The 16,125-nt window shown below is 36.3% G+C and overlaps 2 protein-coding genes across 5 annotated transcripts; one reads left to right on the forward strand and one right to left on the reverse strand.

The window, feature by feature from the left end:
- Window positions 1–671: 671 nt before the first annotated feature.
- On the forward strand, window positions 672–3,254 carry LOC104761008 (serine/threonine-protein kinase STY13). The gene is made up of 6 exons (XM_010484023.3): window positions 672–1,386; window positions 1,656–1,788; window positions 1,893–2,088; window positions 2,354–2,478; window positions 2,559–2,717; window positions 2,794–3,254. Exons 1-6 carry the CDS (start codon window positions 1,298–1,300, stop codon window positions 3,106–3,108), a joined length of 1,017 nt encoding a protein of 338 aa, XP_010482325.1. The 5' UTR covers window positions 672–1,297; the 3' UTR covers window positions 3,109–3,254.
- Window positions 3,255–3,470: 216 nt separating this feature from the next.
- Window positions 3,471–10,123, reverse strand: LOC104761009 (uncharacterized). Of its 4 annotated transcripts, XM_010484024.3 has the most exons (8): window positions 9,460–10,123; window positions 4,886–5,004; window positions 4,724–4,770; window positions 4,569–4,639; window positions 4,301–4,480; window positions 4,138–4,218; window positions 3,881–4,001; window positions 3,471–3,785 (listed from the first exon to the last, which is right to left on the reverse strand). In XM_010484024.3, the coding sequence occupies exons 3-7, from the start codon at window positions 4,752–4,754 to the stop codon at window positions 3,933–3,935; spliced, it is 432 nt and encodes a 143-aa protein (XP_010482326.1). In that variant the 5' UTR covers window positions 4,755–4,770; window positions 4,886–5,004; window positions 9,460–10,123; the 3' UTR covers window positions 3,471–3,785; window positions 3,881–3,932. The 4 variants fall into 4 exon arrangements, with proteins under 4 accessions (XP_010482326.1, XP_010482327.1, XP_087355409.1 ...); XM_010484025.3 differs by lacking the exon at window positions 9,460–10,123 and having other exon boundaries at window positions 4,730–4,770; window positions 4,886–5,431; XM_087499283.1 differs by lacking the exons at window positions 4,138–4,218; window positions 9,460–10,123 and having other exon boundaries at window positions 4,730–4,770; window positions 4,886–5,431.
- Window positions 10,124–16,125: the final 6,002 nt, after the last annotated feature.

Raw genomic sequence — 16,125 nt, forward strand, 5'->3', positions numbered from 1 at the left:
TTGATGGTTTGGAGGAGGAGGAGGTGGTGGTGGAGGGTGGCCGGCGGAGGTGGCCGGAGGTGGTTTCTGGCGGATGTGGCCGGAGGTGTTTTCCGGCGACGGTGGTGGCCAGAGGTGTTTTCCGGTGGCAGTGGTGGCCGGAGGTGGTTTCCGGTGGATGTGGTCGGAGATGTTTTCCGGCGGTAGTGGCCGGAGGTAGTTTCCGGCGGTGATCGCCGGAGGTGGTGGTCGGCGGTATTCTCCGGAGATGGTAGACGGCGGTGAGGCTGGAGGTGGTGGTAAAGAGTGGTGGTAGAGAGTGATAAAAAAGGGGCTAATATTGTAATTATTATAGAAAATACAGATTATATTACTTTTATATGGTTATAATAGCTACTGAATGAATTATAATTTTTTTTGAGTCGTGCAATTCCCCTAAAATGAATTCAATATGCTGATAATGTTTTATTTTCTAATTTAAAAATATAATGCATTTAATATAAATTAAAAAATTTTGTTTGGATGATATATATATAATTTTGGTAAGTAAATATATTTAGTAATTAGTATTTGGAATTTGAAAGTTTGGAAAGAAAGATAGCAGAGGTTAAATATTTCCAAAAATACCGCTCTAGATGATATTTTTAGAAACAACACTAATTGTTACCATTCGTTATTATACTCACCACTCCATATTCATAACTCTCACTCTCACCACATCAAGACAATGGCTCTGGTGCTGCCACCATCAAAGATAAACTAGACAAAACTCCAAAACTCAATAACTGAAATCCCCCTCAAGTTCTTTAGTACAAAACCCAATAAACCAAAGCGATTCAGTGTTGTTCTACTTACACAGATCCACAACTGATTCTTGCTCTGCTCCTATCTTTCTTTTGTAAAAATTCTTCTCTTATCCATTGAGTTTTCTCAATTTATTAATATATTATATATGTAAAAAAACACTTATATATATATATATATTATTAGTTGGGGGAGAGCTTGCCTGGTGTCGCCTTCTTCTCTCTCTAAGACTTGTGCTTAATTCACGGACATGTGAGGATACTTGCTTTTGCCTCATCAAAGGCCATGTTATAGCTATTTTACTTATCTCTTCTCTTCTGAGCCCTCAACTCAAATCTTCAGAGATACAACAAATCAAGAAAGTGATAAACCAAAAAAGAACAGGACAAGTCTTTTTGGTGTTTCAGATTACAGAGAGAGAGAGATCAGTAAAAAAAAAATGTGGCTGCTTTGTGCCCTCCTGATTCAAGGTTTGAAGTAATCTGAGTACATGGATTCTTGAACTGGATTCAGAATGGAACACAAATGGCAAATTGATCCTCAGCTTCTCTTTGTTGGACCAAAGATTGGTGAAGGAGCTCATGCCAAAGTCTATGAGGGAAAGTAAGCTCCTTTCTTCTTCTTCTTCTTTCTCATTTTCTGGATTTGATTTAGTTTCACTCTTAGTTCAGCTGATGAAAAGTTTGGATTTTGATTTGTGGGTAAGTGAAGTTTAGTGTTTCTTCTATATGGGTATGAAGAGAGTGCTTGTTTGGTAGACTCATTCTATCTAGATTTGCCTAGTTAAATTGTTGAAATTGGCTATGCAAAAGTTGTGTTTTTTTTTAGTAATGGATCTCAACTGTTTTTTGGTTGGTACGATCTGTAAACAGATACAAGAATCAAACAGTTGCTATAAAGATAGTTCACAGAGGAGAAACACCAGAAGAGATTGCAAAGAGGGATTCAAGATTCCTAAGAGAAGTAGAAATGCTCTCACGAGTCCAACACAAGAATTTAGTCAAGGTTCTGTTTTCTTCTTTTGAGATCTATGGCTGCTGCTTTTGTCTTTTGCTTATTGTTTTTATCAGTAATGGTTTAACATGAGTCATTTGTTCTCTGAATCACAGTTCATTGGTGCTTGCAAGGAGCCTGTAATGGTGATAGTTACTGAACTTCTTCAAGGCGGTACACTGCGTAAATATCTGTTAAACTTGAGACCTGCGTGTTTGGAGACCCGTGTGGCCATTGGTTTTGCGCTTGATATTGCTCGTGGTATGGAATGCTTGCATTCCCATGGGATCATTCACCGTGATCTCAAACCTGGTAAAAATTTTACCGTTCTTTTTCTCTTTAATGATCTGCTTAAAATATTTGCAAAACAACACCTTGTTTCATGGAAACCACATGCTCATCAGATCTCAATCACAAAGAATCTTTCTTTCTTTTTTAATTGTCTGACACCACACACGCTTCAAGTTCTTTTAATATTCTTCTGGTTAGGATTAGATTTAGATCTTTAAGTGTTGGTGGAGACCTTACTTTCAGAAGATGGTGTTAAAGGAGGAGGATCTTTTCTTCTGTTTTGCAGAGAACTTGCTTTTAACTGCAGACCACAAAACAGTAAAACTAGCAGACTTTGGATTAGCAAGAGAAGAGTCATTGACTGAGATGATGACGGCTGAGACAGGAACGTACCGATGGATGGCGCCTGAGGTACTTTATTATTGAAAATTTTGTTAATTTATCATGCTTCTCTTTGGTTACTTAAAGACAATCTTGATGGGATATTACAGTTGTACAGCACGGTAACACTTCGGTTGGGAGAGAAGAAGCATTACAACCACAAAGTCGACGCATATAGCTTTGCAATCGTTCTGTGGGAGCTTTTACACAATAAATTGCCTTTTGAGGGAATGTCGAACCTCCAAGCAGCATATGCAGCAGCCTTTAAAGTGTGTAACACTCTCTTGTTTTGCTTCTTTTAGCTAAACATTACTCTCTTTGTTTTGACATATATGCCTTCTACAGAATGTGAGACCAAGCGCGGAGAGCTTACCAGAGGAATTGGGGGACATTGTAACATCATGTTGGAATGAGGATCCTAATGCTCGGCCCAACTTCACACATATCATTGAGTTGCTACTTAACTATCTCTCTAAGGTTGGATCTCCGATATCTGCGATTCCACAACGGATTCTTGCTTCGAAGAATACACTATTGCCACCGGATTCTCCTGGAACTAGCTCTTTGATGGCTAAGCTTGATGAATGTGGGGAAACTCCAAAGGCCAAAAGTGAAGACAAACGAAAAGGTTTGTTTTTCTGCTTCAATCAATGTTATTAACGTTTAAATCACAGAGAGAGTGGTTTAGGACCAAAGATTTGGTAGACATCACTCAAATTTATTGATGTAATAACGTCTTCCCCATCCCAGATAAACTCTATGAATTTAGCAAAATGTTCATTTATATAAATAAAATAGTTATGCAATTGAAATGAATTAAAAGTAGAAGTAAAGTAAAACTATCTTAATGAGGCTCAGGAAATAAGAAAGTTTGTACTTGTGTTAAATCAGTATACCCTTTTGTATTTTTCTATCTCTTCTCTTAGGGATCCCCTTCTCTTATCAACACTCGAGGATTAATTAAGTCAACTCTTCATCTTCCACTCTTTTTAATTTTTTTGGGTATCATTTTGATGTCGAACTTTTGAAACGGTAAACCAAAGTTTGATATCTCAAATGCTACCAAACAAGTGAATGGTTATGTGGTGCGTAAGGATGAAACTAGAAAACAACATAGGAAGAAAAAAAACAAAAAAAGAAAAACTGAAAAGTCAGGAGGGATCAGGTTACCAAGTCAAATACACAATCAATCTCTCCAAGGTCTCAAACAAATGTCAAATTTTTATTATAAAAAAAAAAAAAAAAAATTCTAGTTATAGTACTATATTGATCCATCCAAAGGTCTCGGAGGTAAGCGTCCTTCTCAAGCCACATCAATGGGAGTTTTACTGTCAATTCTACAAAACACAAAGAGACCAAAGAAACAACTATTGAGTCATGTAAAACCATTTAAAGTTGTTATCAACAAAATTTTATCTTGTTGAAAACTTACACTGCATGCCAAAGCTTTACTCGATCTTCTCTCCCTCAATGCAGTGGAATTTTCATTTTTCTCCCCTATCAACCGCATTGGCCTTTTCCTCAGCCTCCAGAAGAATCTTAATACATTTCATCTACAAGAAAACGCAACCGGAGTAAGTTTGGGTCTAAACCGGCGTAAAACTTTCTATAAATTAACCACATGCAAAGGGCAGATCGATTGATGGTTAGTGTCAACATTTGCTAGAAATGATTGTGTAAGTAACAAACTTGTAAAGTGAAGCGGAAGCTGCTAATCCTAGTTTGTAAGACCGTAAAAAGAGCCTTTAGAGAGCTCTGCGGATCCTGACACTGATAAATAAAACAAAAAAAAAAAAACAAACATGAGATTCAATGTCAGGATTAGCCCTCGAATATCGATTACTATATTTACCTCCATTATTTTCTGAATTTGAGGGTTCTCCAAATTGTACTGTTTTTTGTCAAACTCAGTGATGCTACCGTGTTGATTCCATGCGACTGGAATAGATCTCTGAAGCTCCTTAGCTAACTGGATAAATCTAGGAACCGTATCAACTTTCTCAGCCGATGATTCCACCATGTTTTCTTCTTTCTAAAACAAAACAAATAAACCCAGTCAACTAGAAGAATATATCCAAGCGTTGGATTCAGTTACTGAAAAAAAAAAAGAAGGGAATTACATCGATAACACTGGGACTGGGAGAATCTAAAGCATTGGATTCAAGAAGCCCATGCATATCCTTCGAATCAACTGCGGAAGCATGGTTCAATCAATCAATCGAAAAAACTGAGATAAACAACAATCGGATATGACTCAAGCTCGATCGGGAGATACCTGAACCTGAAGGAGAAAGAGATTGCTCCATCGGATGAATAGAAACCCTAAAACAAAAATCAAAATAAACCAAACAACACAGGAATTAGGGAAGATTATCGGAATCGAGTCATGATCTAAAGGAAAAAAAAAATAACAAAATCAAATGCGCTGAGGCGATACCTCAATCAATCGAAGCTAACGAGGAAGATGGAGATTGCAGTGGAAAGAAACAAAATCTCAAAAAGCCCCAAAGAAAAAAGGGTTATAACTTGTTCCGCTTCCTTTTTCTTGATTTAGTACTATCAAGGCTCAGATACCTCTTTCATATTTCATATTTTCATAATCACAAACCACCCCAAATTATATTTGCAGCATTTTTCCTGATTACTATGCTCTCTTTTTTTTAAATACCCACTTTTGAAGCCTATTTTCAAAGATATCTTTTTTTTTTTTTTTACAAATCACTAAATTATACTCCCTCCATTTTATAATATAAAATATTTAGAGAAGTATTTTTGTTTCATAATATAGGATGTTTCCAACTTTCTTTGCAACTTTTATATTAAATTTATATTTTATATTATGCAGACTTGTTTATGACTGGTTAAACTTTTTAAAAATAACTATTTACTAATATGCGTGTATTTATAAAGTCTTTTTTTTTAAATTGTAAATTCGTTAATATCCTTGTAAATCTTTAAAAACCTATTTAAAAAAAAAATAAAACCCTTGTAAATCCTTTCAAAACCTTAGAAAATTTCTTGGAAAATTTTTTAGAACCCTTTAAAAACACTTGTAAATCCTTTTTAAAACTGTTGAAAAACTCCTGTAAAATTTAGTGAACCGCCAAAAACAAATTTTGGCTGTTGGAATTTCGTTTCGCGGAAAATTTTAATTTTTCATTTTATTGATTTAAATATTTTTCAAATAGAGGTAACAATAGCAATAAAAATTAAAAGAGGAAAAAATGAAAATGACACAAGAAGACATTTTTGAAAAGAGATATCAACAAAAAAGTATTTCTAATAATTTCTATTATATTTCTTGTAACTTTATCTTTATTTTCCAAAAAAAATGCAAATCAACTATACAAAATTAAAAACAGTACATACTATAATTATATATGTATTTTCTAAAAATATTTACAGTCACATATATTAAAAATTTTAAATTGTAAAAATGGACTTGAGTTATTAATCACTAGAATTTCGATTTGATATATTATTAATCAAAGTTTTAAAATTTGAAGGTGGTGATGACATGTTATATTATGTAATTTTTGAATTTGTGAAATTGATCTGTATTTTTGGAGATCTTATTATATAAACTTTGATGACAAAATTACTAATTAACAAGATCGTGACACGTATCAATTATCTCATTCATGTTGAAAAATGTCAATTCATTATTAATATTTTAAAAAAAAAAATGTAAAAATTCAAAAGCTAATCTAAAAAGATTTTATATAAAAGTAAATAGATAAAATAAAACCTATTTTTATTTAAAATCTAATTATAAGATAAATTATATATATATATACCATAAAATTCAAAATATAATATTGTTTACTTATTTTAATTTTAAGTTGCTATATTACAAGAAAAAGATTACTTTTTCTATAAGATAAGAAAAATGATTGTGAAAATTATACAATTAATTATTGTATCTAAAAAATGTAAATACTCACCTTTACATAAAGAAAAAAATTGTTGAAGTAAAAAAAAAAAAATAGATCGTCTCATATTTTTTTCACCAATCAAATAATTTATTCAAAAGACTGCTATTGTAATATATATGATATGAGTATGTAAGATTAATGTATGAGTTTTTGTAACTATAAAAATGTTAAAGTGAAGAGAGACATATAATAGATTATTTAATGTGTTCATAAAGACAATGTGTTGGTAGTAGTTAAGACTAAAGAGTATATTTTAACAGTAAAATATATTTGTGTGTACAAATAAATTTTTACTGGTAATGTAGACAGTAGATTTGTAAATGGATATACATTTTTGTATTATAGCAAAAAAAAACAACTATTTTCTATAACTAGAAGTTTATCTCTTTACTTTTATACATTGTTTTTACTTACGAAAATAATTAAATATATATTCTTTGTTAAATTTTTAATTTAACTTTAATACTTTTGAACTCATATACAACTATTTTCTTTAACTAAAAGTTGTTCAACCAAACAATAAATTAAAAGGAATTTCCTCGGTTAGTTGCCCAAGCAAGAGGGAATGGGTTTACAAATGAAACTTCAAACATAAGAGAATGCAAAGCACGTGACCTGGACACCAATCTTGAATGCACATTGGTCGCATTCCAAGAACTATCAATCTGAAGAAACCTGGACATCCGAGGACGGAGATGGAGCCGACATGACCGCCGTAGAAGATAGCGCCTTTTCCCAGGCTAACTTATCGCCCAAAGCCTGAGCAATTATATCATTCGTCTCGATCTCTAAACCTTTTTTTTTTCTTTTATGACCTTCCAGATTGTCCATAAAAATCATATTAATTGAAGAAGTTGATCAGGATCACCTTGTTGAGAGACATCCCTCCAGAAAACAAAATCCAAATTTGAGTACATCGACTCATATGGAAAGCCTCTGATAAATCCCAAACTTCCCACGAGTGAGGGCATTCAAAAAAATATAACTAATAGTCTCAACCGCAGAGTCGCACCTTTTATACCAGACATTTACATTGGACAACTCGGTGTATCTATTTACTTTTATATATAGTTTTTATTTACTAAAAATACTTATTTTATATTCTTTGTTAAATTTTATTTTATTTTAAAAACTCTAAACCTGCACATCGGACGGATCCTAATCTAGTAAAGGATAAAATTACAAGAAAAAAAAAAGAATTGGCGATGTTTTTGTTTGTAGAAAACACTAAAAAGAAAGATGTGTTAATTAGATTTATTATTACACAACTGATTACGGCTGTAGCTTTAGGGTCCAATGGTAACCGCGGTTTTGGTTGTGCGGAGAAAGCGGTATTACAGTGCGGTACGGTTCAACTGCGATACGTGCAAGAAAAATATATTTGCGGGACAAGTGCGGTTTGTACAAAATAAGCGGTACAGAATAATGTTTGATTGGTGAAAACAAAATTGCGGTTTTAGAATAAGCGGTACAAAATAATAAATAATTAATATAATTGTAAATTACTAATTGTTTTGTGTTAATGAAAAAATATTTCAAACCTTAAATACAAAATAATATTCTAAACTATTATGTAGATATATTTAATGCAAAACTAAAAACATTATTTACAATTTATTAACATTGTGCTATTTATAACATATGTGAATTTATTATTATTTGTAATTTATTATTATTATTTATTTTGTAATTTATAATATATAATCATTTACATTAACGTTTATACTTTTAATCCATTAAATTATTTATCCAACATATTTTCCATGATTTTATTTGACAAAAATTATTATTTGTAAATTATTAAAATTCTGTAGTTATTTCCTACATATTTGAATTAATTATTATTTAATTTGTTATACATAACTTATTAGAGAGAAGACAAAGGTATTTAGGGTAATGCCATGTTTTTGCTTTTATATATCAGTATTAAAAAAATATTTAGAAGATATTGTAGTACTTTCTACATCAAAACCGCTGGATAATAACCATAGGTAGATGTAAAAGCGGTCCAACGCATAAACCTTTAGACAAAACCGCAAATCATTGTTATTATTAAATTTTTTTTTAAAACGCAAATGAACAACTTTTGTGTGATTGGTAACTTTAGTGTGGTTTTGACAAAACAGTATTAAAAACCGCCTTTTGAATGCTTCCATTTACAGCCTTAGACTTTTTACTGTAGATTTTTTTGATATAATTGTAGATTCTATTGCTCTAGTATTTTGGCTGTAGAAATTAAAATTTTGGAAAGCTTAAAATTGTGGGTTTTAGAAAAAAATGACATTGTGGAGATCATTCCCAAGATAATCAGAGTAGTAGAAGTCGACAACATTAGGGGTGTCAAATGAAATTATTCGAGAAACATCATCACCCTTGTAACAGTAAAGGCTAATGGAGAGTTTTTTAGTGGTTTTGCTGGATATGACGTTTGAAAGTTTTGGATAATACAGGCGATATCGTATGGTTAAGTGAGTACACGGAAAGCAGGGAGAAACACATTAGATAATTGTTTTTTTTTTTGACAACAGCTAACAAGATTGGTTCAAACAAACCAATGCGAAGGTAAATTGTTTACAAAGGTAATTAAGTGCGGAACAGAGCGAACACATTAGATAATTGATCATCCTTAAACCCAGAAAAATGTGATTTTTGTTTTTTTTAAAATGAAAGTCAAAGCTTTTAAAGCTTGATTGAATCCATTTTAAATCTTTAAGAATTTATTGACTTTATAAGTTTCTCAAACACTTGCCAATCAATATAATATTAATTCATCTAAAATAAGACTATCTCCAATGTGTTCGTCTTTTTTTTTTGTCACTAGCAATCATATTATTTCATCTAAAATAAGACTACTCCAATGTATTCCTCTGTTTATACTGTAGGAATTTTCTCCAATATTGATTAGTTTGTTTTGTGATTCGTGAGTCGTGAGTCGTGAGCTGAGAGGGTTTTGATTTTGATATGATTGGCGTGAGTCTCAAAAGCCAACAAAATAATAATATAATTAAAAAAAATTGCCCAATGGAAGAGAGCAACAAAACGTCCCCAGGCCCACATTCTTAAAACGACATCGTACCTCGATATCAGCTACATTAACACAGCTGATTCTCCGGCTGCTAGAAGGAGATCTCCACCGTCCGATGATCGTTGCTACTTTCGTGAGGACCCAATATCAACCGTCCATCCGGTTCAGTCAGATTCTCTAATTCGGAAACTCGAATCTGACGGTGGAGGAGAGATCTCGTCTCTGCTCAGCTCAGCTCCGTGCGCTGATCCCGTAACTTGCCGGACGTTTCACCTCCTCAACTTCCTCTTTCGCCGGTTTCTCCATCGCCGTCGATCATCCGTCTGAGTAAAAGCATCCGCCGCGAATCTTCGAGGTTACACGGCGCTCGCTGAGATATGGAGTTCCATGACTGGTTTCGTCTGCGATTTACCGCCGGGATATCATCTCAGGAGTTTCTATTCGACTTTAGAGATCTCTGGTCTCCAAAACAACGTCGTTTTGATGAGACTTTTAGGGTTTGAGATAAGATACAAATCGAGAATCTCAGAGCCTTTGAGGACGTATTCTTCACCTTGAAACGGGGAAGATGAAATCGCCGAACGATATATTGTGCCAGAAAAATCCATTTTTGTAGCCCAATCTGGTCGTGAAGCAGAGAGAGAGAGGAAGAAGAAGAAGAAGAAGAAGAAGAAGAAGAATCAGCGACCGAAGCTTTCCTTTCCTTTTTCTGTATATTGGTCAAGTAGTCAAGTATAAACCAGTTGTAAATAGCTTACTTTCCGGTTTAGTGATTCTGGTCTAAGCCAATGTCTCATTTCATATCAATTAAATCCCGGTTGTAAACATTTATTTACGGTATTCATATGGTATAATAAGACTAAGAGGAAAATATATCACATATAGGAAACAGACTATACAGAAATTTATTTGAATTTGAGATTGTTTTATATGAATGCTATTGCAACAATGTGGGTTAAACTAATTATGCAATTGAAAATAATGGTTACATTCACAACTAGTCTTATGTGTGATTTTTTTTTTTTTTTTTTTTTTTTTTTTTTTTTAGATTCATGAAATTGCAGACATGAGGCCCTTAAGTTCAGGGTGTTAAAATGAAATCAGTCGTCCTATTTTTCTTTTTGATCGAAATAAAACTATATTAAGTTGGTAAATCAGCGTACAAATTGTCTATCATCCAAGTTGGAGTATTGAAACTGTCAGCGTAAAAACAAGAGTGAGTCCTACCCATTTGAGCAAGATTATGACTTATGAGCAATTTGATTATTACAACACTTGACATAAGTGAAAAAAACTGTTATAAACTTGGAAGCCCAAAACTTGATATCTTGACATATTCCAGCAATAGACGCGCCATATAATCCTTTGTTTAAATTGTTGATTAAGATTTGGCAATCTCCTTCGAATTGTACTCTAGTAAAACCTCGAATCCACACTTGTTGCATTGCTGAAAGTTGGGCCAACACTTCTGCCTCCAATGGCGAACCTATGATGCTAAGATTGGATGAACGCAATACTTTTGCAATACCTTAATGCTCTCGTATTATTCAGCCACCATTGGTTTGATTTGTGTTAACGCTGAAACTGGCATCAAAATTGCATTTTACATATGGTAATGGAGGGCATAATCAAGAGGATGAAATTGGTGTGTGTATATCGCTTTCAGCCGTCCTATTTAAGGATTTAACCTCCCATTCCATGTATCACTAAAACATTGTGCATGTTTGATGGATCAACCCATAAATAATTGCGCTCGTGCTAAATCGATTTTAATCCGTTCCACCATATCACACGCGAGATATTAAACTTTTTTATTTTCTTGATTTGTTAAAATATTTAAAATATATTTAACTTCTTCATCAAGTAAAAATATTAACTATATCAAAAGCCAATCAATCAACTAAATTGTAATCAATATTTTAAATTTTATCAAATGAAATTTTTTTTTGTCAACCAAATAAAAATACTTAATATATACATTTTGGTCAATTTAAAAAATTTAAAATATTTTAATACTTCTATAAAATTTATCTTATTCCATCTAGCTAATTATGCATGGGGTATTTTCAAAAATATCATTTTTCTATGTCATTTTTCAAAAATACTTCTTCATGTTGTACATTTTCAAAATAAATTCTAACGATTTCTTTTATGTATTTCAGCTAGAAAAATCTTACAAAATTGAAAAAAAAATTTGAACAAAGACTAGCATTATGGCTTGTGCTATGCATGAACTTAGTGTTTGGGCAAATTTTAACCGATTCGTATGTGGACAGTTCTATGGAATGAACGCAGAGAGATCTTTATTGATTAACGCTCAAAATTACAATAAATCAATATCAGAACCTTTTGTGGGATGTTCCTTCATAAATAATATGGCTCTCCATAAATAATTTGGCTCTCCATTAAATTTAGTGCTTGATAGTGATTGCCAAATCTTGGTTGCTACCTCTTGGGTTATGACCATGATATACTAGAGAACAACAATCTCATCAGTGACGTATACAACGATGATCTCGTGGGCGATCGTTGGTGATGGTGATCTTGTTCATGTTCAGCAAGGAAGCTAGGTTTAAAGCTCTTGGAGTATTCTCGGGTCCCTCATTCCCCTCTCTCTCTTTCTTAATTTATAGTCATCATCAAACCCTAATTCTAATTGGATTGGATTTAGTATAATCGGTATAAGCTTAACCAAAGTTAACCGAGAATGAATTTATTTTTTCCCAATTTGTCCCCTACTCTTCATTTTCTAATTTAGAATTTGCAGAGTAGTATGTCTAGTAGATACGATAGATATGTCGTTATTCTATCTCTTGGACTACATGGTGTCATTCCGAAAGTTATTGTCGCTCATGTATCTTTATCTCTTGTCGACTTTAAAGATAATTAATGATTTTGCCCTAGCCGCAACCTTGCTTCTGTAGATGTTATTGTTCTTCCATTTCCATATATTGTCTCTTGTCTTTGTGTAGAACACACGAACCATATCTAATCCGTTGTTGACTTTTCGTCTTGTCTGTGCCCAATTATGTAAAACTAGAGCCTTCAACCTTCTCTTTTTATGTGAGATTGATATATTTTAGACCTTCGTACTTTCTTGCATCTTTGTGCTGTCTTTTTCGAACCAAAACTATATATGTGTGGTCGTCACTTCTCACTTATTTCCTCACAACATTCTTCTTCGTGACATCTTTGGTATATACGTACCTTACCTTTTCATTTCATCGTCGTTAGGATTTCCCTTTCTTAACACGTTTGCGACGTTATTGGCCGTTTTCATCATTTAAAAGATGCTTTGCTTCTTGACATGAGAAGGTTTCAAATTGACTTGTTCAGTTTTCATCTCCACATGTTCGATTTTTCTCGAATTTTTTTCACGTAGCCATTAGCAGGGAAGAACTCCGACTAGACAATCTACTATGGTGATCGTTGTAACATCCGCGAATCGGAATCCTGGTTTAGGATGTGCATCGATCGATGCAGGTGGAGCATCGGTCGATGCTGACTCAATTTCGTGCGTTTTGACTTAAATTAAATGCTGCGTTTTGGGCAAAAGGGAAAGGAAACCCTTAAGTCGTTCTTTTTGTCTCATTAGACGACTTTAGCCGTTTTTGAGAGAAAAGAGAAGAGAGAAAGAGTTCTTGAGCGTTCTTGAGGTTTTTGGGAGATTTCAAGTTGTTCCTGTGGAGATCTGTAGCTGAGATCGTTGTAGGAACTTCCTAGAAGTGTTTTCTTGCGTGTTTAAGGTTCAGAATCGTCTTGGCAAAGGTAAGTGCAAGACCATGGCTTATCTAAGTTAGAGAACTCTTTAATCTGCTTGTTGTGTGTTGTTAGACTTGTTAGATGGATAATTGGGACGTTAGGAAGCTTTCTTGTGGCTTGGGATCGAGTCTTGTGGTTGCAGGAACGAAGATCCGGCGAGAAGCTTTGGGGAAAACACGATGCTCGGCATTGCATTGGTCGATGCATATCTTGCATCGGTTGATGCAAGTGCGAGGACGGCGTGTAAAACTCTAGGGTTTTCGTGTTATGTCGAGCATGCGTCGGTCGATGCTTGTGTCACTTGCATCGATCGATGCAGCCCTTGTGTTGGTCGATGCATCCCCATGTGGTGTCGGTCGATGCTTGTTGGTGTCGGTCGATGCTTGTTGGTGTCGGTCGATGCAAAGTCCTGGTTTGTTGTTTGTTGTTTGTTGATTGTTGTTTGATGGTTAGAGATGACTCTATTGCTTGTGTGTATAGCCCAGTAGATGGGAGGATTGCCTTACTGAGTATTTTTAAAATACTCATGCATTGCAATATGTGTTTGTGGTGCAGGGAGGCAAAGTGTGATCGTGGAATCAAAGCTATGAAGAGGAAGATGTTCTGGGGACTCGGTTGGATGTTGTCTAGCATTGTTAGGTTGCTAGAGCCGGGTCTTTAGAACTTGCTAGGTTGCTGGTTCCTTGTTTTCTGTTGTTTGATTTTGGAGTATTGTTTATTTAATATTTTATTATTATTTTAATTATTGGATATTATTGGTTATTGGTTTTTGTTATTCCGCTGTTGGTTGTGGTTGTGGTTAGGGGGCTAGTGGGTATGGGACCACTAGTTGTAGTTTATTTATTTTTATATATTATTTATTATTTATTTAAAAAAAAAACGGGTCGGGTCGTTTCAGTTTGGTATCAGAGCCTTTACGGTTCTAGGTTTGGGTTCACAAGGGTTCTGTTATGATGTTTGGGATTGCATGTTTGATTGATTATGTGAGTTAGTCAATTGTGTGTGGCATGAATTCCTAGAACATCCTCTTCGAGCCTACTGTGTGATTCCACGGTGAGTTTACGTTTCTGTGTTGTAGTACAAATTGTTTGCTTAGTCATCTGTTCATGGTAGTGCAGATGGCTAGAGATGGTGCTGTTGCTGGTCGTGGTCGTGGACGCGGACGTGGTCGTGGTAGGGACAGAGTCCCAGTGGTTAGTGAGACCGAGGACCAGAGTGTGACAGCAGAGGGTGTCGGCGATTCGCAGGGTGGCCAGGGGGATTCCGTGAGTGTGTTCGGAGGGGGCATTGTTGATGCTCCATTGGCCGATGATGTTAGGGCCCCAGGTGCGGGTGTCCCAGTGGGTGGAGTCCCGGGTGTCGGCCTTGCGGGTTTGCTTTCACAGTTGATAGAGCGGTTGTAGCCAGTGGCACCGACTCAAGCTCAGGTAGTGCCACCAGTGGTGGCGGAGGAGCGGCAGCCAGTGGCTGGGGATGTGGGGTCCATTCTTGTTATATCAGTATGCTGACAGAGATGGGTCGTATTCGTACCGAGCGGTTTTCGGGAGGTACTGATCCTACCGCTCCGGAGGTGTGGAGGACGAGTGTGGAACATAACTTCCATACTATGATATGTCCTGAGGAGTTTTGGGTGGACATTGGGTCCACCATTTGAGTGGTGATGCTCAGTTGTGGTGGAGTTTTGTGGCAGCCAGGAGAGTGCAGAGGGAGATGTCTTGGGCTGACTTCGTCTTGGAGTTCAACCGCAAGTATTTCCCTATAGAGGCACTGGATAGGTTGGAGGTGCAGTTCCTTCAGATAGCTCAGGGAACTCGGTCAGTGCGTGAGCTTGACTTGGAGTTCAGTCGACTTCTGAGGTATAGGGTCGGGATATGGAGTCTGAGGAGGCTCAGATCAGGAGGTTTTTGAGGGCCCTACGTGATGATTTGAGGGTTCACTGTAGAGGGCGGAGTTATGCTACGCGTGCAGAGCTGGTTGAGACTGCAGCAGGGATTGAGGAGGACATCGGGGCACAGTCAATGATGGTTAGTCTAGCAGTTGAGCCTAGTAGGGCTCAGCAGCATGGTGGTTCTAGCAGGGACGGTAAGCCTGTGCAGGGAACCAAGAGGAGGTGGGAGGCTACGCAGAGGCCGAGTGGTGCGAGTTGCTTCGGGTGTGGAAGCAAGGATCACAAGGTTGCTAGCTGTCCCAAGAGGAGTGCTCCGACGACAGTAGATCGTGTGTGCCATCATTGCAGGGAGCCAGGGCACATCGGGCCCTATTGTCCCAAGTTACAGCCGGTAGCATTGGCAGCGTTGCAGCAGGTGCAGCCTGGAGGGCAGCAGGTGGCACGGATTGAGCAGGCGCCATGGGTTTACATGACTACAGAGACTGGTGGGACCAGTGCCGGGACGATCACAGGTATAATTTCTGGTACTGTAACTTTGTGAATTCTTAGTAAGTTCAGATTTTATGTTTTCCTGTGATAAAGTGTTAGGTTCTCAACACATGAGGTTTGTGTAGGGACCTTGTTGGTGGGCGGGTTTAAGTCCCACGTTATGTTTGATTCTTGAGCTTCTCATAGCTTCATTACGCCGGAGTGTGCAGAGAGTGCGGGAATCAGAGAGGATCCCGGGGAGTGTACAGGAGTTGTCAGAGTTGCGGGAGGCAAGTTCCTGAGAGTTATTGGACGAGTTAGGGGAGTTGATATTCAGATCGCAGGAGAGTCATGGCCAGCGGATTTGCTTATCAGTCTAGTGGAGCTCTATTATGTTATTCTCGGGATGGATCGGATGCATCAGCATATGGTGCATTTGGACTGCTATCTGGGTAGATTGGAGTTTGAGCGTCCAGGAGTGAAGTTGGTTTTTCAGGGTATTAGACCGACTTCGGGGAGTCTCGTGATCTCGGCCATTCAGGTTGGGAAGATGATCGAGAAGGGCCGTGTGGCTTATTTGGTTACCATATCTATGCCAG

Source organism: Camelina sativa, chromosome 18 (genome assembly GCF_030686135.1).
Source record: "Camelina sativa cultivar CO46 ecotype springtype chromosome 18, ASM3068613v1".
Lineage (NCBI taxonomy): Eukaryota > Viridiplantae > Streptophyta > Magnoliopsida > Brassicales > Brassicaceae > Camelina > Camelina sativa.